Raw genomic sequence first — 25,102 nt, forward strand, 5'->3', positions numbered from 1 at the left:
CTCCTCGTCGGCTTCGTCTTCGTCTTGTTTTTCTCCATCGTATTACATTTCTTTGTATTCTAACTATTACATTTGTTTACAAAAGAAATATACAAGGGAAAAACAAAACCTAATCTACCACGGTCAACCCCCGTGGGTTTACAATAAAACGAAGAACAACAAGATTCAACAATCACGCAATATTGCAAGCATGAAAACAATCATCCATCACATTTTTCAAACATGTAGATCTACACAAGTAGAACACAATAAACATAGATCAAGAATAAACTATCATAGATCTACAATATTCTTAAGAATATTCTTATAGATCTAGAATATTCCATTTAACAACTATATAAAATAGATCTAGAATATATTCTATAGATCTTGGAGTACTCTATTGTAGATCAAGACATTCTTCATCAATCTTGAATAAAATTCATAGATCTAGAATGTTCTTTAGCCGATCTAGAGTATTCACTTATAGATCTAAAATATTCTTCATTGATCCATGTAATTTTGAAAAAACAAGATTAAACCCACATAATCAGAGCCTAAAAGCATGGCTCTGATACCAATTGTTGGGGATAATCGCAGCGGAAATTGCAAATTAAATAAATCCACAAAAGAATCTATTTAGGTGATTATGTGGGTCGATTCAATTTCATGCTTGAACATGTAGAGACATATAATTGCGCAATTAATCACATAATTTAAATTAAATTATGTTGTTGAATACTTACAACAATGATTCTCCAAAGAATCGAAGTGGCTTGCTACTTCTCCACGTGTAGATCTTGAAGCTTGATTGTGAATGCAAGACCAAAGATCTTCTAACCTATGACCCTTAACTCTATAGATCTAAATTCCTTGTGGGAGGAATCTCTTAGAAATTATAAGAATCTTGAAGGAGAAGACAAGAAAGCCAAGTGTGGAGGCTAGGGTTTGTGATAACATATATTGTCTCCTCTCCTTACATTCTTATTTATAGAGTTTATGATGGGCTAGGTTAGGGATCTATGGGGCTTGGATTGGGCCTCCCCAATTGGACCTTCTTTACTAATTAAATTATAACCCATAATTTAATATAAGGCCAATGGAATATTTCTTGTGCCACTATAGAAGAAATATTGACCGCCCATCCAATCCGTGATTACAAGCAATCCGGGTTAACCTCTTTAATATATTATTTCCCGTGTCTAAGACTTTCTATATCCATTAATTAATTTGTAGTCTGCTATAGACTTTAAATTAATTAATATCTTTTTATTTCCAAGAGTTTGTCTAGTACGAGATGTATATCAAAATATACTTTTCCTTTTCTATTTATTCTTGGATTAAATCCAAACCGGCCGGGTTTCCGAATAATAGAACTTCTCTCGAACACCTCTTGGGGATATAGTCAAACCACGCAGGCACACGATTCAATGTAATAATAAAACTGACACCATACTAGTTATTAATTACTACTACCCAAGATATCAGGAATATTGGGTTACGAAAAACCCGCACCTATTGATAAGTCAAAGCAGCGTATGATTAAATAACGTGTGTCCTATATTATTACAAAGATTAGGAAATATTAAATCTCCAAGACATCGTCTTACAGTAGATAGCAACAAAGACGTGTCTATACTTTAGATCCATTCAATGCTATACCACACCAGTGTCACTAGTCATTCTCAAGGTAAAGACGACTTTCGGATGGACACTGCAACCTTTCACGATAGGTAGCCAAAGCCTATCTAGGTTGTGAAAAAGTTTTACTTCTACAAGGTACCGGTTGGGCCACCTACTGTGATGACCTGTTCCACGACCCAACCTTCAATGTAGAAGACTTAGACTGATTTTACTTTCCGGCGCTTTAATTATATAATTTAATATATAATTAAATACGGTCAATACCCATTAAAGTAAAATACACAGTATGAAGAAAACATTTATTATTCTCATTAAATGAAGAGTGTTTACAATATACAAGCAATTTATCAAATTCAAAAAAACTCGAAAAATGCTTTTTAGTATATATGTTCCAACACTAATATCCATTTCTTAAAAACGTTTAAAACAAATAATGAAAACGTCTTAAAGATGATATTATATATACCATTTATTAACAATTACCATAAAAGAAATAATAAGAAAACAACAATAAAAAAAATAACAAGAAATAATGTACTATATACGCTGAACTCTTAAAAGCAATTACTCCCTCCATCCCAAAAAATTGTTCCATTTTTCCATTTCGATTCGTCTCACAAAGGTTGTCCCATTTCACTTTTTACCATTTTTAGTAGTGGACTCCATATTCCACTAACTCATTTCTACTCACATTTTATTATAAAACTAATACTCCCTCTGTCCCACTAGAAATGAAACGTTTTCCTTTTCGGATTATCCCATTAAAAATGAAACGTTTCTTAAAATAGAAATAACTTTAATTATCTCTATTTTTTTCTCTCTCTTACTTTACTCTCTCTTCTTTAACTCACAAAACAACACTACATAAAATCTTGTGCCGAAAAGCAAACGTTTCATATTTATTGGGACGGAGGGAGTATATAAAAGTAGGATCCACATTCCACTAACTTTTTCAATTCACTTTATATTACATTTCTTAAAACCCGTGTCCAGTTAAAGTAGGACAATCTTTATGGGACGGAGGGAGTATTAAATTTAAATTTGTATATACAATAAATATATCGAATTAGTAATTTGGGAGTGGGAGAATTTGGAGAACTAATAGTAGCCGATATTTTAATAATCACATACCAAGTGAAAGTTATAGATCAAATACAAATACATTCAATGAGAGAATTTATTAGCAGGTTGAATTCTACTAAGTGGAATTTAATATTTATTAAACAAAATACAAATATAATTAAAAAATGAATTGATTTGCAAATTGAATGATTATATCAGATATGATTCAGTCAATATATGAGTCCGATAAGAGAACTAAAATTATAAAATATGGAGTATTTTAAAATTAGAGGCCAATAGATATAACTTAAATTAGGCTTCTCTCGTTCATTCATCATCTTTCATAGTCTTCTTCACCAAAAAGTTGTAGACTGAAACTAAGTGTGGCTGAGATCGACAATGACTTCATTGGGTTGAAGCGGGACTGCCATGGGGTCGATGGAAGCCCCAAGGCCCGATTCCAGTGGTTCTTGTCGGCATGCCCGACCCACTCAAATCCGTCCCTGTGTGGGGACCCATATTATTAGTTGAGGAAAAGTTTTCATAAATGAATATGAACTACATAGTATTTTAATGAGATAGACGAAGAAAGAAAAAAATGACTTATTTCTTATGAGAGGGAAAAAATATATTATAATTTGAAATTTTGAATGACATTTAATGAATCTACCATATGGATGATGCCACGTGTGACATTCTCTTAAAGATATTTATCATAATCGCCATGTTTGGTTGCCAGGATTCTGTTTGAGAAAGTAATCTGATTTCTTAAATTTTAAATTTCTGTGTTTGTTTCGGTTTTTAATTAAACAGGGAAAGTAATCAGAATCCCGAGTACAAGGAAACTTGATACTCCTTCCGTCCCAAGATATTAGACCGTTTTCTTTTGGGCACAAGAATTTAGGAGATGTTGTTTAGTGGTGTAAGTGGAGTTGGTAATAAAGTAAATTTTTACCATAAATAGAAATAACTCAAGTATGTTGGTACACCCAAAATGGTATATGAGTCTAATATACTATAGTTTTATTATTATTATTATTATTATTATTATTATTATTATTATTATTATTATTAATTATTATTTTTTAAAAATACTCTACAATCGTAAATCATACTTAATTTCAGTATAATAAATAACTATGATTACGATTATCATAATTATAACTATATTTTATAATATTTTATAATATTAATTAATAATTTATTAAATAACTAAAACATAATTATATATAAATCGTATGATAAATAATAATTATTATATTTTTTATAAATTAATAATTAATCAATAAAATCATAGTGAAATTTTAAATTAAAAATATTAATTCAATTATAATATCTGTAATATTATAATTATAATAATAATAATCATATTTATTATTATAATAAATGAGTATAATACTCCATATAACTATAATTACAATTATATATATTATTATATATTTTGATGAATAATTCATAATTTAACTATTCATCATAATAATAATTATAATAAAATAATAATTATTATTATAATTAATAATTTATTAGTAATTTTACATTATTATTCTTTTTTTATAAATAAAAAAATATAATTATATTTTTAGTTTGGTGTTTAAATTAAATATAAATTAAAAATCTTGATATTTTTCAAAAACAAGAAAGTAAAGTTACTAGGAATCATATTCCAAAGATTCATTTTATCAGGAATCATTTTCCTTGCCAATTTTACTTTTCCGTTAACCAAACATGGTCAATATCCAAAATAGAGTTTTGATTTGATACGATTTTGACCAATTTTAAAATAAAGTGAACTATAATTGTTCTTGGATTTTAATATTTGTACGTTCACAGTCTCTACACTTAAAGATATTATCAAAATTCTCAGAACTTTGAATATATTTCAAGTTTTTAAGAATTTTTTGCACATTTTAAAAAAATAAATCGGACTGTAAAATATCCCCAAATTATTGTTAAGATTTTTTTGAACTTTTGTAATTTGTTTTTCTCTCTCTCCTCCTATAGTCCTGTCATTATTATAATAAAACTAATTCCAATAGTAGTTGCTTGGTAAGGGCTTAATACGTGCTTTTCTAAAATTTTTAAAAATTTAGAAATAGAAATAAAAAAGAACTTTTAGAAATAGAAAAAAAAAGGAACTTGGGTAAGAGCTCAAGACCTACCAAAGTCGCCCTTGGTCTCATCTTTGTCCCAACAAGTGATTATTTAGCAAAAATAACATTTTACATAATCGGATCTCACGTATGGAAGCCAATACAACCATATCAAGCAGCGAGATCAAAGACAAAGAGGCCGAGACGTCCAAAGATAAGACCATGAAGAACAAGCTGTGCAAAAAGAAGGCAACGAGACCCACACGATATAACGATTTTTGCTCTCGTTAGACAACATCTTTTATTAGTCCCTCCGTCCCCAGAGAATATGCACTTTGAATTCGGCATAGATAATATAAAATTGGTAACGTAACAGAGATATAGAGAGAAAAAGTAATTAAAGTATTGTTAGTGGAAAATGAGTCTCACCTTATTAAAGAGAAAAGACTTCCCAAAATTAGATAGTGCATATTCTTGTGAGACGAACTAAAAAGAAAAGATGCATATTCTTGTCGGACGGGGGGAGTATTTTTTAATTTATTTAACGCATTATTGTCGCATTGTTTAAATGTAGATTACATTTGAGTCAATCTTCTTATTTATTTTTTTATGGATAAATGAATTTAAATTAGAGGGCTCGAACCAGTGGAATCAAGTAGGGCCGAGATTCTCTAAATTATAGAATCTATTACAAGTTGAGTCATTGAGAAATAAAGATTATGTTTTTTCTCGTTTACGTTCTTCCCATTACGAGACAAGTCATTGAGAAATAAAGATTACTATGTTTTTCTCGTTTACGTTCTTCTTCTTGCACCTCAACTAGGGTTTACTTTCATCTCTCTCTTTCTCTATATTTTCGAATTGTTGAATCAGAGTAAAAGATGGTTTGAGTACAAATACGATATGGGGAGAAGATGCAAGTCATGCTATACCAATTTTTTAGAGAATCAATAGGTAAATTGTGCTTGCAGGGACAACGTAGTTGATGATAGAGGAGCAGATCTTGGTGCAATGAGCTTGGGTTTAAATCCACTGTTGTCGTGTAGTTGCTTCCATTTCTCAGGCACAAGAAGTGTGAGGCTGTAACACCCCGAGTTTTCGTGCTCTAGTTTTGGAGTATAAAAAAAAAATTTAGACGAAAGTACGATTGGAATTAAAATGCAAGGAATTTAAGTTTGTAAACTATAATTATTGGAAGAAGGAAAAGAGAAATAAATTAGTACAAAGTACAACACATGCTATACAAATTGGATACATGGAGCTACAAGTAAGATTCCTTTCAAAGCTACATTTCTATAGTACAAGAATTTGAAGCTACAACTTACTACTCTAAAGATTTCAAGCTCCAAGACTTGATTAATAGCTAGAAATAGTAGTAAGATATATCATCCCTCCTCTCTTCTCTTTCTTCTCGATTTTAAACCCCTCAAGACTCCAAATGACAGCCATGTACCTGCAAGAAAGGTCCAAGACAAGAAAAGGGGTATTAAAAGTAAGCTACACAAAATTCAAAGATTGGGAATTCGTCAAAAATGGAAGATGCCAAGCTGTGATAGAATGTTCACTACATCACCATCCTGCCATGGTCTAAGTTTAGACAAGGAGTAGGATACTCCCCAATTCCCCAAGTAAGGAAAGAGACAAGAATGAGCAAGAAGTGAGCTCATCCCCTAAGGCCTTTTAGAGGTAACATAAGATCCCCTTTTCCCATAATCCAGGGCTGGAAGGCAGCCCTAGGCAATCCCAACTTACACCAAAATGGCATACAAAGCATAAACATCAAGCTTGAAAGGGAGCCAACTGGCAGCCGAAAATAGGAGGCTTTGCCCCCAAGTTTCCAACACAAGAGGCCTATATAAACTGCCTCCCCACCCCTTTTTCCTCCAACACTTTGACACCCCAAAGTTTCACCAACTTAAGAATTTCAGCGAGGAGTAGAGAGGAGGGCGAGGAGAGGCAGCGGCAACACGGAGAGGCAGCCGTAACACGGAGAACCTAGTCTGTAGTCGAACTTTTAGCTCACAAAAGAACTTAGTAAGCTCGGGCCTTTTAAGAAAACCCCCGTGTGTTACTGTGATGGCTTGACAACTATATAATGTATGTTTTATTTTCGGCACGTGTCCACTGAGTACACCAAGTACTCAGCCCTGCATGTATTTATAAATGTGCAGGTTGAACGTCAAGAGGATGGAGTGATGATCGGAGTCGATGTTATCATGTTGATCTCCCAACGATTCGTGTCTTCATACACGAAGTCGTTTAGTAAGGACTTATTCCGCTGCTCTTTTGGTGAAGTGAGAATTGTAGAACCTCACCATCAACTCTAATTTATTTGAGGAGATGTTTATTCTGTTTTCAAGACCATGTAATGAAATACTTGGCTTCTTTGATATAAATTGACTTGACATTTGTGCAAATTCTCAAGTTCTAGTCCTTTTTCTTTCCCCGCTTCTTTAATCCCTCTTATTAGTCGCCGTTTACTCGCTTTCGCTATCCTTAGCAAAATGCGGTCGTGACAGAGTGGTATCAGAGCCACTGTTTCTTTCCTGCTCTGAGATCCAAGTTTTCTTCAGTCAAGATCTAGACTTGTTCACTAGATCCTTCCAAGTAATCGACTCGATCAACACTCCAAGACGTTCAACCAACCAAGATGAAAGTTGAAGAAATAGAATTATGAGATAGCTGAGACAAAGTGTGACAAGCATTTTAGTAAAGGAAACGAAAGAATCTAGAGGAAATAGGAACTTCCCTAAAGAAGGTAGTTTAAGATGGGACTACGAAGGATGAACCATAAATCCTGTAATTGCTTTCCTGAGCAACAAATTTTGAGACGATGATAGACAAGGTTAAGCACGAAAGCGTGATCCGCAGCGATAAGACTTTGCGCACAAGAAGAGCTGACGCCTAGTGCATGAGGCACAAGAGGGGCAAATGTTGAAAAGGAAGACGAGGATCGATGCTATAAGAGAAAAATACGAGATAGATCTTCATTGTGGCTAAGCCACTCGAATAAATCCAAACGAGACTGTTGATCCCATCAAGTTTCGCGAGACCCCATGGAAACGTTAGAAGTAAGATACGAACTTAGCATGATGGCGTTAGATCACGCAGTGCAGTGGCTATAGTTGATGACTTCCCTAACATGGATTTTCTTACGACGATTCGTTTCCTTTCGAGTACCTTCGACGAACTCTAGATGTTCCCACCACATGAATGAAATAAATGATTTTAATCAGTAGTACTTACTTGGATTACCAGAAAATCTCTTCCTTTGAACGTCATTAACAGAAGCGTCTTCTTGTCTGTTTAACACTCTTGATCGACCTGCGTTTTTTTTAAAAGCAGTGTGCCAAAACTTCTCTCTTTCTATGAAAATTGTGACTCATTTTTAGTTCAAAGATCATGGTTAGAAATTTTCTTTCAGATATCCTGAGCTACTTGTATCGCAAATCAATGTGTCACTTCTTATCTTGGGTACATCAGATCGCTATTCTTTTTCAGTCTTCACGAGCACGAGCGTTGCTCTTATATTTTTCAGTCATGCCGATTGGCGACAACTTTTGTTACTCATCATTAGTATGAGCGATATTTTGACTTCGCAAGCCCAATCGCATTGTTATTCTAAAGTTGTTTGTCTTCAGAACCTTCAGAACCTTAACGAGTGACGCATTCTTCTTGGAACTTCCGTCAACTCTGGTTGTTTTGCAAACACGTGTGCGGCAAGTTCTTTCTTGCAAGAATGAAATTTTTTCATATTCAATTCCACTATATGATTGTTCCGTCTGGGAAATTTCTTTTGGAAAACTTGAGAATTCTCCAATATGATTCCATTTTCACTAGCTTTGGCTTTTTTTGGAGAAAGGTCAGCACGATTTCATGGCAGTTGCCTACATTTCTATGCCTGATTCTTCTAGACCTTAACGTGGCTGAGCCATAATTCATTGTTATCAAGATCTTTTCGAATCAGAACGGTCGAATTGACCATTTCATTTGAGACCTATTATGAGTATTTAAAGTTAAATCCGTTCCAAGACATGTTCGATTCTATCAAGGAATTTTCAAGCTCTATGGTTTAGCTGAAACCTCTTAACCCACGTAAAAAGTTCAATTGAACTTAGTCCCAGTTTCCTTGTAAACCAATCATTGCGAGTTGGCAATTTTAATTCACGGAGTCACACCAAAGATGTTATTCTTGCCACCTTGAGTAATTTGAGTACTCTCCCAAGACAGTGATTTCCTTTCAGTATTTCATCGATCTAAAATCAGTATCATCCAAGTTAAGACTGTTTGACTAAATTCCTAATGCGAAACTCTCAACGAAGGCCAAGCCTTGATCCTTTTCACATATCTATGAGAAGTAAGTTCGGATGGACAGACATGAGTAAAGATGATCCACCCAGCGACCCCGTCATGCCGCACGAATTAGATAAGAATAGTTGATCGATGGATGCGCGTATAACGAGTAGAAATAAGTGAGCCACGAGGAAAGGCCAAAGACAATCTTGGACAGAAAAGTGCAACAGTTAAGGAATAAGCCTATCACTTCGGTGAAAGTACTGTGGAAGCACCACGAGCAAGAGGAAGCCACGTAGGAGTTGGAAGATAAAATGAAGGAGCGCTAAACAGAATTGTATGAGTAGAGCTGCGCAAATTTCGGGACGAAATTTTTATTAAGGTGGGTAGAATGTAACACCCCGAGTTTTCGTGCTCTAGTTTTGGAGTATAAAAAAAAAATTTGGACGAAAGCATGATTGGAATTAAAATGCAAGGAAATTTAAGTTTGTAAACTACAATTATTAGAAGAAGGAAAAGAGAAATAAATTAGTACAAAGTACAACACATGCTATACAAATTGGATACATGGAGCTACAAGTAAGATTCCTTTCAAAGCTACATTTCTATAGTACAAGAATTTGAAGCTACAACTTACTACTCTAAAGATTTCAAGCTCCAAGACTTGACTAATAGCTAGAAATAGTAGTAAGATATATCATCCCTCCTCTCTTCTCTTTCTTCTCGATTTTAAACCCCTCAAGACTCCAAATGACAGCCATGTACCTGCAAGAAAGGTCCAAGACAAGAAAAGGGGTATTAAAAGTAAGCTACACAAAATTCAAAGATTGGGAATTCGTCAAAAATGGAAGATGCCAAGCTGTGATAGAATGTTCACTACATCACCATCCTGCCATGATCTAAGTTTAGACAAGGAGTAGGATACTCCCCAATTCCCCAAGTAAGGAAAGAGACAAGAATGAGCAAGAAGTGAGCTCATCCCCTAAGGCCTTTTAGAGGTAACATAAGATCCCCTTTTCCCATAATCCAGGGCTGGAAGGCAGCCCTAGGCAATCCCAACTTACACCAAAATGGCATACAAAGCATAAACATCAAGCTCGAAAGGGAGCCAGCTGGCAGCCGAAAATAGGAGGCTTTGCCCCCAAGTTTCCAACACAAGAGGCCTATATAAACTGCCTCCCCACCCCTTTTTCCTCCAACACTTTGACACCCCAAAGTTTCACCAACTTAAGAATTTCAGCGAGGAGTAGAGAGGAGGGCGAGGAGAGGCAGCGGCAACACGGAGAGGCAGCCGTAAGCCGAGAATCGCCAAGGAGAGGTATTTCATAGCACACATCTCTTGCATCACGTTAGAACAATAGATAGCCAAACATAGAAGCTCATAGGATCTCCACAACAATACGAGCAAGTATAACAAGGGCATAGTCTCAACAATCATTCTGCCAAGAACAACAATTTTGAGTTTCTGCCAAAACCCCATAAATAGGCATAGTAATCAAATCCTCACAAGATCAAAGCTTAAACAACATCAATAGTCAAGAAGAATCTTCTCATAGCTACTTCTCAAAGAATTTAAATACTTAGCAGAACAAGAAAAGGGGAAGGGGGAGAGGGGACTTAGCTTTATCGAGAGGAGGCGGCGACGCCGTTGGAGCAATAGCACGAACGACGGTGACACGCCTTGAGTCTCGCCCGAACAGCAGCAACAGCAGGAGCCTTGCGGAGCGGCGACGGCCTCCGCCGGACTCCGGCTGCGGTGCTGCGAGCACCGGGGAGCCGAGCGACCAGGGGGCGAACGCGGGCGGCAGAACCGAGACGGCTGCTCACGGAGGAGCGACGCGGGGAGAAGGCGACGCCTTCTCTGTCGGCGACTTCGTCGAGCGAGAGGACTCAACGGAAAGAGAGAGAGAGAGGTAGGCGAAGACGGAGGAAGACGATCCAGCCGTGAGCTCACCGGAAAAAGGCGAAGAGTGTGAGAGAGAGACGGCGATTCGCCGGAGACGCCGAGGGATTTGGGCGGAGGAGAAGAGGCGCTGCTGTGTTGTCTCCAATTTGGGAATTTTATTTTGGTTGGATTAAAAAGAAAAAGAGGAGTCCGATAGAGGATGAAGGGATTGGGCTTGTTCCATTTAATTAAGGAATTGGATTTAAGGATTGGGCCAGGGGCTGCACATAATTTATTTTGGTGACTACTGAATTATTCTAGTTGGACCAATTAATTTACTTTGGGCTAGAATTAATTATGAAAGTGAGCTTCGAGCTCGAAAGTTAATGGATTAATTCTCGTATAAATTACTAAGTTCCAAAGATGGGAAAAGATGTAGTTGGGGACGTGAAAGCCGACCGATGTCGCCCCGCGACGCCATGGGCGGCCTTAAGAAAATTCAAAGAAAAGATTTAAGAAAGGATTTTCCAAGAATCCATATTAAATGCTCAAGTAATTATTTTAAAGATAATGGTACTTCTCCGAATTTAGTTTAAGTGGACAAATAAATCCTACAACTTAATGAAGCCCGAGAAAGGACTAGAGATTCTATGAGACAAGACTAAGGATATAGGTGCTATGCCATAGGGTACATGCATTCTTTCTAAGGAGAAATAGTTCGAGTACTAATTAGCGCGTCGCGCTATTTATTTTCAAAGGATAAATTGCTCGAGGGCAAGTGAGGTCAAAGCGAATAATCGAATTGAAGAATAAGCATACCAGGTGGGCTTTCTTTATCCAGCACATTAGTGTGGATATAAATCAAATACTTGCGAAATTATGAAAAATCATCTCAAAATGGAGCTATGTTTCTTTTCAAAATTATTGTCATGCCATAAATGTTTTTTTTGATAAATGAGATTGAATGTCATGGAATGGAATGGATTTATGAACGGAATGGATTCACGAATGGAATGGATTTATAGATGAAATGGATTCACGAACGGAAATGGATTTACGAATAGAATGGATTCACGAATGGAATGGATTTATAGATGGAATGGATTCACGAACGGAAATGGATTCACGAATAGAATGGATTCACGAATGGGATGGATTTATAGATGGAATGGATTCACGAATGGAATGGATTTATGAATGAATGGAATGGATTTATGAATGAATGATGAATGATGAAAGAACCTAGTCTGTAGTCGAACTTTTAGCTCACAAAAGAACTTAGTAAGCTCGGGCCTTTTAAGAAAACCCCCGTGTGTTACTGTGATGGCTTGACAACTATATAATGTATGTTTTGTTTTCGGCACGTGTCCACTGAGTACACCAAGTACTCAGCCCTGCATGTATTTATAAATGTGCAGGTTGAACGTCAAGAGGATGGAGTGATGATCGGAGTCGATGTTATCAAGTTGATCTCCCGACGATTCGTGTCTTCATACACGAAGTCGTTTAGTAAGGACTTATTCCGCTGCTCTTTTGGTGGAGTGAGAATTGTAGAACCTCACCATCAACTCTAATTTATTTGAGGAGATGTTTATTTTGTTTTCAAGACCATATAATGAAATACTTGCTTCTTTGATATAAATTGACTTGGCATTTGTGCAAATTTTCAAGTTCTAGCCCTTTTTCTTTCCCCGCTTCTTTAATCCCTCTTATTAGTCGCCGTTTACCCGCTTTCGCTATCCTTAGCAAAATGCGGTCGTGACAGAGGCCTTGGGAGATGAGCTTCTAGCTATCAGTAGATTAAGGCCTCCTCCTTAACGGGTTAATGTATACCATGATTTATTAGTCGCCGTTTACCCGCTTTCGCTATTCTTAGCAAAATGCGGTTGTGACAGAGGCCTTGGGAGATGAGCTAGAGTGGATTAAGGCCTCCTCCTTAACGGGCTAATGTATACCATGATTAAACCCCCTCACATGATGTCGGGTCAGAATGCGGGGACCGTCAAGGCGACGGAATCGCCTTTTTTTTCATGCCATAGATAAATTGAATTCTCATATATTTCATTTAATTTTTGTTTATGTGAATTAAATGAGTTTTTCACCCTATCAGTGAATAAACACAAAAACGGTCAATCCACATAATTACCTCAATAGATTCTATTTTTGTTGTGCAAACCAACATAGCCATCTCCGGCTTGGCCCTCACTCGAATCGTCACAATTTCTGTATGCACTCAACTCAGTCTGCATTTGTTTTCTTTCAAAGCTGTCCTCCGTCAATTCAAGTTTAACCCCCCAATTGCAAGCCGTAAGTGTTCTATCTTCAATTCATTTACGTTAATATTCATATATTAAGAAATCTATCAAGCATCACAGAAACAAAACAGGCTTGATAACTCTGAGTCCCCATTTTATTGGTGCCTCTTTTTTCCTGGCATCTTGAAGAAGTGAGGTTTCCGTATGCGCTGCTAATTTAATTTAATTGTGTTTGGATTTGCTTATCTCGCATGTTGACTGACGAACTAATGTATATCTGATAGCGTCGCTGTAATACTTGCTATAAGCTTGACTCTCGAATAACAAAGGAATGCTCATATTTCCTTTTTCGTACGTATCATATAAATAATTCATATCCATTTGTAGCAACTTTTTTCTCCTTTCTCTTTTTCTTTATCATTTATGGGTCCCACTATCCGCAACACAATTTCAACTACTTTTTCTCCTTCTCTACTACTTTACCAATTTACACGTTAAAACTCGTGTTTATGGAACGGAGGGGGTATCTGTTATATCCATTTCTTTTGCCTTGCTGGAAATGGTAGTTGGTTATCCTGTAGTATAGCAGCTTAAGTGCAACTCAGTTTGGATAAGTTCTCAGGAGTCAAACTTTCGTAAACTTCAGTTAGCCATGTTTGTGGTTCTCTATTTTGTTTGTCTTTTTTCATGTAATTAACTTGACATCAATGACATGGTTAGGGGGTTTATTAGCTCAACTTTCTTTTCATTTGTCATATAATTGCACATGAGTTTTAGAGAAGGAGGAATGTAACTCAAAGAAGCTACTGAGCAGATTTAGCTAACACTGAAGGGCTTCAAAATACCTGTTTTTGTGTTGATGGAAAGTGATCTTATTCTGTTTACAAAATGAACTTGAGCAATTGATTGTTCAAATGCTAAAGGATAGGATTGGTTATTTGGATACAAAATAGTAATACTCTGCATTGGTCATAGTTGCTCCTTTATTAGCAGGCTATTTGGCTCAATATGTTTTTGACAAAAGTCTCGAGAGGAATGGCTCGTCTTGTTGCCCTCTTATACCGACTATCTTTAAGTTACGAAACACTCAGAACTGATTTTTCGTTTATCTATATTCAAACGAGCGTACCTGGTTATAATGTTTGCATTGTCCTCAGGTCTATAGGATATAGTATCAGTTAACGAGGGCAACAAGTTTCATCGAGAGGTTAGTATATGTGATATGGGAGGCAAATGCAACCCCTGCAGTCTGCAGTCATGGAAAGAACTGGGGCATTGATTTCGATGATAGTCACTTTCCGAGTTCTTGGGGCTGTTCGTCTCTAGTCATTCCCAACATTTTGATGATCTATTTTGCATTCCCTTTATATCGGTACGCCCTTTCTGTTTTTCCTTGCTTAAGAGAAGGTAGTGTTCTTATGGGATTGAGATTGCGAATTGCATCAAAATACAAATTAGCTAATAAATTGATAAGTATTTGCTATTGCTAAATGGTGTAATTTCTCTACCAGAAGTCTCTACAGGAGCATTCTCCATCCTTGAAATGATGAAACCTCTTATTATCTCTTACAATAAATTCTCTCTTCTCAAAGGTGGACACAATCTTGATGAAATTGTGGCAGTCCCCACAAATTCTGAGGTTCTTAATCACTCTCAGTGTAGTCCCTGGCGGCGTGCTAATAAGCCCATACGCGATAGCTAATCTTTCACTGTGATAAAGGAGAGCTCTCTCTTTAGCTTCATGGTCGAGGTCATGAAGCACAAACCTGGTATCAGGCACGTAACCGGCTTCCTTCACCTTCTTGCTCAACGACACGAGCTTGTCATAAGCCATGCTTCTGTCTAGGCGTGCTTGATTTTGCTTAGGTGTGCTAGAGAGCATCTCTCTGGCATTGTCTCGTGCTGCTTTCGCGTGAGAATTCCTTATAAGATTAGCGTAGATCACTCTGTGATCGGAGGAGGGAGTGATGCCATAATCTCTGCTCATTGATGCAAAATATGCTCTTCCTCTCTCCACGTCTCGTAAGCACTCGCATGCTTTTAGGATGCTGGTAAATGTGGTCTCGTCTGGCCTGAGCTCACCGTCTTCGTTCTGTAATCTGGTGAAAACTTGAATGGCCGCTTCTGCTTCTCCGTGTTCGACCAATGCTGCTATCATCATGTTCCAGGAATCAATGTTCCTGCAGTTCATTTGCTCAAAGATACGGCCGCCTCTTCTGTAATCTCCCAGCTTGAGATACATGTCGATCAAACGGTTGAAGATGGTAACATTGTAGCCGAAAGAGAATCTCATGACGTATTCATAAATACGGTCTCCACCCTCCATGGATTCCGTGTCGACAGCTAACTGCATTAGTTCCAACACATGGTTTGAATCCGCAAGTATCTGATTTTTCGCAGTCTCTTCCAGTGCTTCGATAGCTACGTGAACGTTTCTCTGACTCGTGATCGAATTCAAGGCTGTGAATCTCAACGGCCGGGTTTTCTTGTGTGAAGGAAGACCGGTGAAGCCTTTGAGCATCGGCTGTATGCAGTAGAAACTAATGGAAGCTATGGCTTGTGCCATTTCAACTTAAATGGCCTTCTTTCACCAGAAGAATATCAGATAGATATGGTCCCAAGGAAGAAGAAAATTACAAAGAAAAACCTTATCTACACTGGTTGGAGTTCTAAAAACCAAAACCTCTAAAATATCTTCAGCTTATTTGAGATGTCTTCAATTAAAATAAAATGCAAATTAAATAGACAAATTAATGAAATCTTGTGTATATATTGATAATTTGAAATGGAACAAAAAATGACAAATAATATACTAAGAAAGTTGAGTGCTATCAAACATCTTAAAACAATTTACTACTCCCTATGTCGCATAAAAATATGTGCATTTGAAATAGAGTGAGAATTAATGCACAATTGATAAAGTAAGAGATAAAGTTAAATGGTGGTTAAAGTAGTGTTAGTGGATAATGAAACCCACATTATTAGTAATGTTTAATGAGTTGTAATGGTAGACCATATTGATATAAGTTATAAATAAATTGATCATTATACAGAATGAGTTAGAAGACAATTTTTCAATATATAGAAGTGCCCATATTTTTATGTGACGGGCGGAAATACAAATTGGATATATTTTTATTGGACGAATGAAATATTTCAACTAGATTAGGGAGCCACTGACATTTTCCAAGTATAATTGCCAAAAGCAAAACTATTGCGTATACAGAGAGAAGTGACTACAAGTAGAGAATTAGAGTAATGTGATCCAGTTGTATTTTAGATAAATGTGATATACTAGTAATGTTTATTTAGGGCGAAGGGCTACCAGTATTTCTATAATGTACACACCAATAAGGTACCATGTAACAGCCGCTAAGCCAACTTGCATCCACGGACTATTAACGATTGCCAGCGCCACCGAACCGGCGATGTGATCTTGCAGACCGGTCTCCGGTCCTCCAAGGCTCAACCGGTCCGCCACAACTGCAGCAGCTGCAGCCGATGCTCCCACGGGCAAAACCCAACCGAAAGGGATGCTCGAATCCCTCTTCGGTTTAAAGGGTTGACCATCACTTGGCCGCTTCTTCTTCCGAGTCGGACCAGGATTGGACGAGCCGGGAGTGGGCAGCGGGAGGGTCCCGGGAACCCAGTAATCGGCATCGTTGGGTGATGGTCCCGTTTCTTTCTTGTTCTGAGTTGTTGCTCTGACTCGCGCAGCAGCTTTGAGCTTCTCCAGAGTGGGAGACGTGCTGAGTTTCGGGTTTTGGATGACGACTAGAGGGGCCGCATCGGCTGTCGGGGGTTGCCAGTAGAGCCAGTTGGATATCATTTGAATGGCTGAGGTCCTCCTTGAGTAACTTTCAGACTCAGAGTCCTTCAATAGAGAATGGTGTCAATTTAGGTGGCGTTTGTTTCGTTAGAAAAGATAATAGTGAGAAATTATCAGATAAGCCACAATAGGATCTCTGTCCATGATTAAGTTAGTTTTAGGGGTGTAGGTGAGATGATTAATCATGATATACAACCGAACGAGAAATAAGATTAGTCATGTCAGTGAATCATAATTAATTATGACAACCAAACGATACTATAGTTGAAACAAGAGAGAGAGAGAGAGAGTAGACCTTGGAATTGTAGTGGCGTTTGGAAGCTTTATACCTAGCTTGGAATTTCTCAACCTCGTCGAAAACATCTGCTGTCCGTACACCACCGGTGTTGCTTGCGCCGATTCTAACATTGCCACGGGGCTGCTTAGACATTACGAATTCAAGGGCAGCCAACTCGGATCTCTCCACATATCTACAATTCAAATACCAAAGAAACAGAGATGATAATTGCACAAACAAGCGCGTGTGTGTCTATCGTTAAAAGTATAGAGGTGTGATATATGCAAAATTCAGTGTGATTGTAAAACTGCAGAACTGAACACAAATGTCATTTTAAAATTATTATTGGTTCGTTTCAGAAATTTTGGACACGGAGATTACCTAAAACTATCAAACAATGACCGAAGTGTTTTTCAAATCCGAATTTCTTAAAATGAATTAAATGCTTACGAAATGCAATCGACCGGGCAAGCAGCAATAGCCTGGTTGATTTTGTGTTGAGGATCAGCCCATTGAGCCACCACTCTAGCTCTTCCGTAAACGGATTCAACAGCAAATGTTTTTCCAGCAAATAAAGCACATTTCAAGCACCCAACGCACTTCACTTCATCAACAAAAATCGCCCTTTCCTCACTTTCCGAACCACACCATTTCGAATATATAGGCCTCCCTGTGTATCCTAGTAGATCTCCCACTTTTGCAAGCTCCTACCTCATTCATTCCATAATATTGATCAATTACAAAAATCACTAAGCTTTAAATTAGTTTAATAAAACTATAGATTTGCCTATATATCTATCAATGCAAATGCATAAATATGTAATATGAACTCTAAATGAGAATTTTGAGAACTGGATATTATACTTCCCCCGTCCCATAGAAATAGACACTATTTGTATTTTATCCATCCCATAAAAATAGCCTATGTCCATTTAATGAGGCGAGCTAATTCTTAACTAACAATAGTTCAATCAATTTTTTTGCTATATCTCCCGTACTTTCCAAATCATACATTAAAACAAGTGTCGTCTCCAAAGTGACTATTTTTATCAGTTCTCGGGTTGCTAATACAGTAATAACAAATGGCATCTGAAAATATATTAGTTATTGATATTGAGTCAGGAAACTGATATTCATGAATCAATAACTAAAATAGAATGAGGAACTGATATTAATGTATTTGTAAACTGATAGACGAACTTATATTATACGTTGAGAGGCAGACCCTGTCGTAAGCCATGCGGGCGTTGGGGTCGGAGAGAAGGGCATAGGCCTCATTAAGCACGATGGCCATGTCGTGCCCGGGCGGGCCGGCTATATCCGGATGGCAGCGCTTTTGCAGCGCTCTGTAGGCCTCCTTTATCTGCCTTGTGTCGGAACATGAGTCGATGCCGAGAAGTTCGTACAGATTGAATTCCGTCGCGGAAAACTCGTCGTGTTTCGAAGCTCTACATGCCAGCAGTACCTTATTGTTACCTTTTGAATCGATCCTCTGTTGTCGAAAGAATGAATCTCCGATTTTGGTGATGCCTAATGACACCGGTTTCGGATCGGTGCTCAGGGTCAATGAAGAAGGAAGGCTGTGAAGAGGAAGAAGAGTTGCAGAAGCGTTCATCTTTCTATTTTTTTTAATTGTTGGAAGATTGTAGTGGAGAAGAAGATGAGGATGGAATTAATTAGAAAGTTGAGTCTTGGGCTGGAGATATTTTGCACTTTTCTCTTTTTTTTCTCTGCTTCGGGAGATATTATGATGGACATGTAGAGATATTTTTCTTTACCTACGTTTGTTTTGTTCATGTGTCATCCTCTAATGTAGCACACATCAATATAAAATGTTGTATATATAATTCCAATAGATTGAATATACAAGTTGTACAACAAATATGTACTCCCTCTCTTCTAACAAATTGAACGGTACGAGATTTTATACAACTTTATTTTATATATTTATTGAAGAGAATAAAGTAAGAGAAATTGAATAAAACAGAAAGAAAAGTATTTCCATTCACAGTGATGTGTCATTTCAATTGGGACAAACCAAAACAAAAAAGAAATTGAATCATCTTCAATAAGACGAGGAGAGTATTGCATAAAACGATATAATCAAATATTAACAAATGCAAGATTTTTTTTAAAATTTAAGGTATAAGTTGAACTACAAATAATACATAAAAAGTCAATATAATTGAAAAAATAAGAAAATAATAGAGCATAATATGAATAATTAAAATAATCTAATGGATTCCTCAGTGGAAACGGAAATAGGAGTTTAAATAATTACATGAACTAAAAAGAAAAAGTGAGCGCAACTAGATAACTAATGTAAGAACCACATAAAATGTGTGTGACTCGCCAGAAGTCAAACATAGCTAACTACTTCCTTCATCGACCATTTAAAATTTCAATTTATAATTTTATTTTGATTTAGCGTGAATTTTAAAAATTATTTAAGAAATATAAAAATTTGAGTTAGGAAAACATAAACTCTATTATTATATATTAATTTTATAATAAAATAGAAAGATAATAAATAGTTGAATAATAAGGTTCATTCACCTAAAATGAAAAAAAGTTACAGCATAACGTTAAACTATGGGCATCTCAAAACAACAAGATAAATTGTAACTATAAATTGTGAGCATCTTAAAATAGCAAGAAGAAATATTTTTTCATGGACGGAACACGAAGGATATAAAAACATTGACTACAACTAAATTTTAATGATGCGCTAACTGAGGATGAAACACAAAACATCAGTATGAATATTTGGCGTGTTACCGCTAGACGACCGATGTAGTATGTTAAAATCTCTGATCATAGTCTTTCCTCCAGCCTACCATAAGGGATTAATTTTCTTTTTTTTATTATCTGATTTTCATGTATATAAGTTATTAAAACTTATAAGCTATTTAAAATAACGTTAGTCATGAAACCGAAAAAAAAAAGCTTTAGTCAAACACGTTAATGAAGTAACGTGCATAACTTTCTACCATAAGATATTTCAGGGAGCCCAAATAAGAACAAATTTAATAACAAAATGTCTAATTAATTACTATAAGAAAGATCATCTCATTTTTGATAGATATTGTTGGGTGGAATTTTTAACACGTGGAGTAGCCAAGTACACAAATTATGTATTGGCGTTCAAATTAATGAGCTCAATATTGACGCTTTTTAGAGTATTACTAATAAAATATAAAATCTTGATATATAAAGGCACTCGCAATAGCGCCGATCAATCCATCTTAAACGATTGACGAGTTTATTGGAGCTATTGCACCGACTTGGATGATAAAACCTCCGAGCCACCCGTCATTGGGATATAGTGTTAGAAATATTGGAATAAAATTCCCAAGCCGTGTACAGGCGGTACTCTAATTATTACAATTGAAGGAAGATAACAATAATAAAAGTGGAATGAAAATTACAACGGAATTAATAAAACAAACCGAGCTATAAGTCGAGTCGAGGGAAACCCTCTTTCCGCAAGACAAATTACGCCCCGGCTAGTACTCACGGAATGACGTATTGCCCCCAAAGATAAAACGACTTCCTCCTAGCGTGTAGAAGCACCTCAAACCCGCTAGGCACCGGCGAATTTGACGGAGTTCCGAGAATCGAGCTATGCAATGCTCCTAAGATGCACACTATGATGTAGAGCTTGAGAGAAGATGTAATGCTTTTGTTGGTGTATCTTCCCTCTTCCAAACTCCACCTATTTATAGGATAAGGGAGGCCACCTCAAAGGTCTTAGCATTAAGGGACATCATAAACCAAATGGAGGTTACAAGAACATGAAAGGCCAAAGGACTTAGCCACATGAAAGGCCAAAAGCCTCTTATTTATCACACGTTTTCAACAATCTCCCACATTGGTTAGAGCACTGCAAGCTCAAACCAACACAAGACGTGTTTGCATGCATGCAGACTCTTCGCTCAATCCTCGAGAAACAATATTGCATTTGGAATAGTAGCTTGGGGCTTTGAACATTCCATAGTCAAAACTATCGGGCATACCGGCGGCCTGGTGGACGTGATGCCTTGAACCATTCCTCCTTGGTGTATACCGAGACAATAATATTGACACAATACTATTTACAAACTCATCAGTTCTCACGTTTGTGTCCTTTACTGGCCATGGAACACCACTTTGGATTCATAAGTGATTCACATGTTGAAGCGGCCCACACTTCTTCACTTACATAGGTGATTCTTTTCCGGGTATCCTGCAATACCCACCTCCTCGACGCTTCTAAGAATCATTAAAAGTCAAAACTTAGCCTCTTACGACATGCAAGTTACAACACTCAATGTTTTCTAAAGAATGGGCGAAGATAAAATATTTTCCGAGTGTTACAACTAGAGGCTTTTGGCCTTTCATGTGGCTAAGTCCTTTGGCCTTTCATGTTCTTGTAACCTCCATTTGGTTTATGATGTCCCTTAATGCTAAGACCTTTGAGGTGACCTCCCCTATCCTATAAATAGGTGGAGTTTGGAAGAGGGAAGATACACCAACAAAAGCATTACATCTTCTCTCAAGCTCTACATCATAGTGTGCATCTTAGGAGCATTGCATAGCTCGATTCTCGGAACTCCATCAAGTTCGCCGGTGCCTAGCGGGTTTGAGGTGCTTCTACACGCTAAGAGGAAGTCGTTTTATCTTTAGGGGCAATACGCCATTCCGTGAGCATTAGCCGGGGCATAATTTGTCTTGCGGAAAGAGGGCTTCCCTCGACTCGACTTATAGTTCGGTTTGTTTTATTAATTCCGTTGTAATTTTCATTCCACTTTTATTATTGTTATCTTCCTTCGATCGTAATAATTAGAGTACCGCTTGTACACGGCTTGAGAATTTTATCCCAATATTTCTAACAATCGCAAGACAAATTATTCTACTCTTCTAAGACAGGATTATACCAATCGAAGTTGGAGGAAACATGAGCTCCAAAGCTGGAATGAAGAAACGAACAGTCGCAATGTCGATGTGCAATGAAGTGGCTAATTCCTTGAGAGCTATTCTCTTGAGAATTGTGTTTATCGTTTGTCATTTGACAAGCAAGACCAATTTTGACTTGGTAGTAATAATTGGGATGCATATGGTGTTGAATATACCAATGCACATATGGTTCAATATAATTGTGTACTTATTGGTGGAGACAATATTGTGCAAATTATTTGAACGTGTTGTTATAAACAACAAAGATCACAAGGTGGTCGCAATGGTCTCCGACGTGGACCATGGTAATAATCCAAATGAATGGTTTATTGATACGGGTGCCACATGTCATGTGTGATCCAAGAGAAGCATTTTTTCTACTTACAGATCTGTTGGAGGTAGAAAAGTACGCATGGGAAACCAAGCCTCTTCTGAGGTAGTTGGTGTGGGTAATGTGTTCCTAAAACTAAGATCTGGAAAGGTTCTTACCCTTAAGGATGTGCTGCATGTCCCAGACATCCGAAATAATTTGGTGTCAGGCTCAGTTCTAGTAAATCATGGATTTTCACTAGAATTTTAGTGTGAAAAGGTTATATTGACCAAGAATGGAAAATTCATAAGCAGTCATTCACCGTGGAAAAGGAAAATGGAATAAGGAAGATGACACATCCTCTTATTTGCTTGAGAGCTCTGATTTATGGCATAATAGATTGGGACATGTAAATCTAAATGCTATAAAAAGATTAGTAAATCTTAATTTACTAAAAGTTGATAAGTTTAATTCATAAGAAAGATGTGAAGTGTGTGTTGAAGCCAAAATGGCTAAGCTGCCGTTCCATTCGGTAGAGCGGAGCACAAAACCTCTTGAGTTGATCCATACAGACGTATGTGATTTGAAATTTGTGCAAACAAGAGGTGGTAAAAAGTATTTCATCACATTTATAGATGATTGCACAAGGTATTGTTACCTTTACTTATTAAGAAGTAAAGATGAGACAATTGAAGCGTTTATGATGTCCCTTAATGCTAAGACCTTTGAGTTGGCCTCCCCTATCCTATAAATAGGTGGAGTTTGGAAGAGGGAAGATACACCAACAAAAGCATTACATCTTCTCTCAAGCTCTACATCATAGTGTGCATCTTAGGAGCATTGCATAGCTCGATTCTCGGAACTCCATCAAGTTCGCCGGTGCCTAGCGGGTTTGAGGTGCTTCTACACGCTAGGAGGAAGTCGTTTTATCTTTGGGGGCAATACGCCATTCCGTGAGCACTAGCCGGGGCGTAATTTGTCTTGCGGAAAGAGGGCTTCCCTCGACTCGACTTATAGTTCGGTTTGTTTTATTAATTCCGTTGTAATTTTCATTCCACTTTTATTATTGTTATCTTCCTTCGATTGTAATAATTAGAGTACCGCCTGCACACGGCTTGAGAATTTTATCCCAATATTTCTAACATATAGCACTGATTGGCTAGTTCGTGTCGACGACACTATTGTCGGGCGTTCCGCCTAAAATTCACTGATAGCATATTTTATTTCATTATTCCACAATTTTCACTCTATATGTACCATCTTTTTCACCCCATTTCACCATCCTTCTCTCCAATCTCTTCTCATCCCATTTATCTTTCTCTAGAAAGCAAAAAATGAATCCCGGTAATTTTCCAAACACAACATATCTCGACGAACTCCGATTTTCCCCAGCGCCCTCCTAGTGGTCCCTACTCCGGTGGTCCCCCAGTGTTCCCCGGTAGCAGACCCATGACTTCGGCTCTCCAAGCCACCTTCTACCAATTTTGTCAAAGCCAGGGTATTGACCCCTACTATGGCAACGAAGTGTATCGGCCAAACATGGATATCCAAGATCTGGGGAACGCAAGGCTCCACCTTTGACTCAAACTTCAACACCGACGAGTACGACCTCTCGGACATGGAGCCGTCACCGCCAAACTCCCCTTCGGAGCAAGCTCTCCATGCGCGCACAAATGGGAAGATGAAGGGCAAAGCGCCAGAGATGTCTCAACTCTCCACTCGTAAGAAGTACACTCCCGAGAAGTTGATGCTTCTGGGCTAGGCGCTGGGTCGACATCTTCGAGGACCTGATCTACGGGAACAACCAGAGGGTGAACAAATTTTGGTCGCAGATCGCGGAGAAGTAAAAGGCATTGTAGCCGGGGTGGGCAGAGGAGCGCACGGAAGACCATCACGGCAAGCGGTGGGACCATGTCAAAGTGGATATTACCAATTTTTCACTGTTTACAACACCACCCAAAGGATATGGGGCAACGGTAAGAGTTTGGAAGTAGGGGTGGCAAATCGTGCGTGTTGTGTCGTTATCGTGTCGACACGATAACGACACGACATGATAACAACAAACACGAACACGACCCGTTAAGAAAACTCCAAACACGAACACGAACACGCCTGCTACCCTCAGACACGAACACAACACGAACCCATTAACGACACGAACCACTTCGGGTCAACACGACACGATAACAACACATATATGACACGACACTATAATAATAATATTATAATATATGAATATTTTATCTAATATTAAATTTTAAATTTTAATTTTAAAATTTTAAAATAAATAAAATAATAATATATTAAACTTATTTCTTAACGTGTAACACGAACATGACACGACACGACACGAACACGACACGAAGTTTTCGTGTCCTTATCGTGTCGACACGATAAGGACACGAACCTAGTAAACTTTGACACATACCCATTAATTCCGTGCGGGTTCGTGTCGTGTTATCGTGTCGTGCCAAAAATTGCCAGCCCTATTTGGAAGACATCTGTGACAAGGCTATGTTGACGTACTCTAGCAACAATATTTT

At 37.5% G+C, this 25,102-nt stretch overlaps 2 protein-coding genes and 3 long non-coding RNA genes across 5 annotated transcripts; 1 reads left to right on the forward strand and 4 right to left on the reverse strand.

Moving 5' to 3' along the window:
* Positions 1-5,971: 5,971 nt before the first annotated feature.
* On the reverse strand, positions 5,972-6,565 carry LOC125200799. Its single transcript, XR_007172782.1, has 2 exons — positions 6,528-6,565; positions 5,972-6,228 (listed from the first exon to the last, which is right to left on the reverse strand). It is a non-coding gene; the product is annotated as an uncharacterized LOC125200799 (long non-coding RNA).
* A 2,983-nt stretch (positions 6,566-9,548) lies between these two features.
* On the reverse strand, positions 9,549-10,040 carry LOC125200796. Its single transcript, XR_007172780.1, has 2 exons — positions 9,949-10,040; positions 9,549-9,833 (listed from the first exon to the last, which is right to left on the reverse strand). It is a non-coding gene; the product is annotated as an uncharacterized LOC125200796 (long non-coding RNA).
* A 231-nt stretch (positions 10,041-10,271) lies between these two features.
* LOC125200797 lies at positions 10,272-12,595 on the forward strand. The gene is made up of 3 exons (XR_007172781.1): positions 10,272-10,386; positions 11,712-11,775; positions 12,372-12,595. It is a non-coding gene; the product is annotated as an uncharacterized LOC125200797 (long non-coding RNA).
* Positions 12,596-14,645: 2,050 nt separating this feature from the next.
* On the reverse strand, positions 14,646-15,849 carry LOC125200795 (pentatricopeptide repeat-containing protein At2g15690, mitochondrial). The gene has a single exon (XM_048098566.1). The coding sequence runs from the start codon at positions 15,772-15,774 to the stop codon at positions 14,713-14,715; it is 1,062 nt and encodes a 353-aa protein (XP_047954523.1). The 5' UTR covers positions 15,775-15,849; the 3' UTR covers positions 14,646-14,712.
* A 511-nt stretch (positions 15,850-16,360) lies between these two features.
* On the reverse strand, positions 16,361-19,070 carry LOC125207957 (chaperone protein dnaJ C76, chloroplastic-like). The gene is made up of 4 exons (XM_048107484.1): positions 18,540-19,070; positions 17,765-18,021; positions 17,333-17,507; positions 16,361-17,082 (listed from the first exon to the last, which is right to left on the reverse strand). The coding sequence occupies exons 1-4, from the start codon at positions 18,927-18,929 to the stop codon at positions 16,513-16,515; spliced, it is 1,392 nt and encodes a 463-aa protein (XP_047963441.1). The 5' UTR covers positions 18,930-19,070; the 3' UTR covers positions 16,361-16,512.
* Between the last annotated feature and the right edge of the window lie 6,032 nt (positions 19,071-25,102).

This window comes from Salvia hispanica, chromosome 1, assembly GCF_023119035.1.
Source record: "Salvia hispanica cultivar TCC Black 2014 chromosome 1, UniMelb_Shisp_WGS_1.0, whole genome shotgun sequence".
Lineage (NCBI taxonomy): Eukaryota > Viridiplantae > Streptophyta > Magnoliopsida > Lamiales > Lamiaceae > Salvia > Salvia hispanica.

Coding starts and splice junctions, on each gene's coding strand:
- LOC125200795 (XM_048098566.1), bottom strand. CDS start 15,774: ATGGCACAAGCCATAGCTTCCATTAGTTTCTACTGCATACAGCCGATG.
- LOC125207957 (XM_048107484.1), bottom strand. CDS start 18,929: ATGAACGCTTCTGCAACTCTTCTTCCTCTTCACAGCCTTCCTTCTTCA. Junction 17,508..17,764: donor TGCCCGGTCGATTGCATTTC/GTAAGCATTTAA, acceptor TTTGAATTGTAG/ATATGTGGAGAGATCCGAGT. Junction 17,083..17,332: donor AACGCCACTACAATTCCAAG/GTCTACTCTCTC, acceptor TCTCTATTGAAG/GACTCTGAGTCTGAAAGTTA.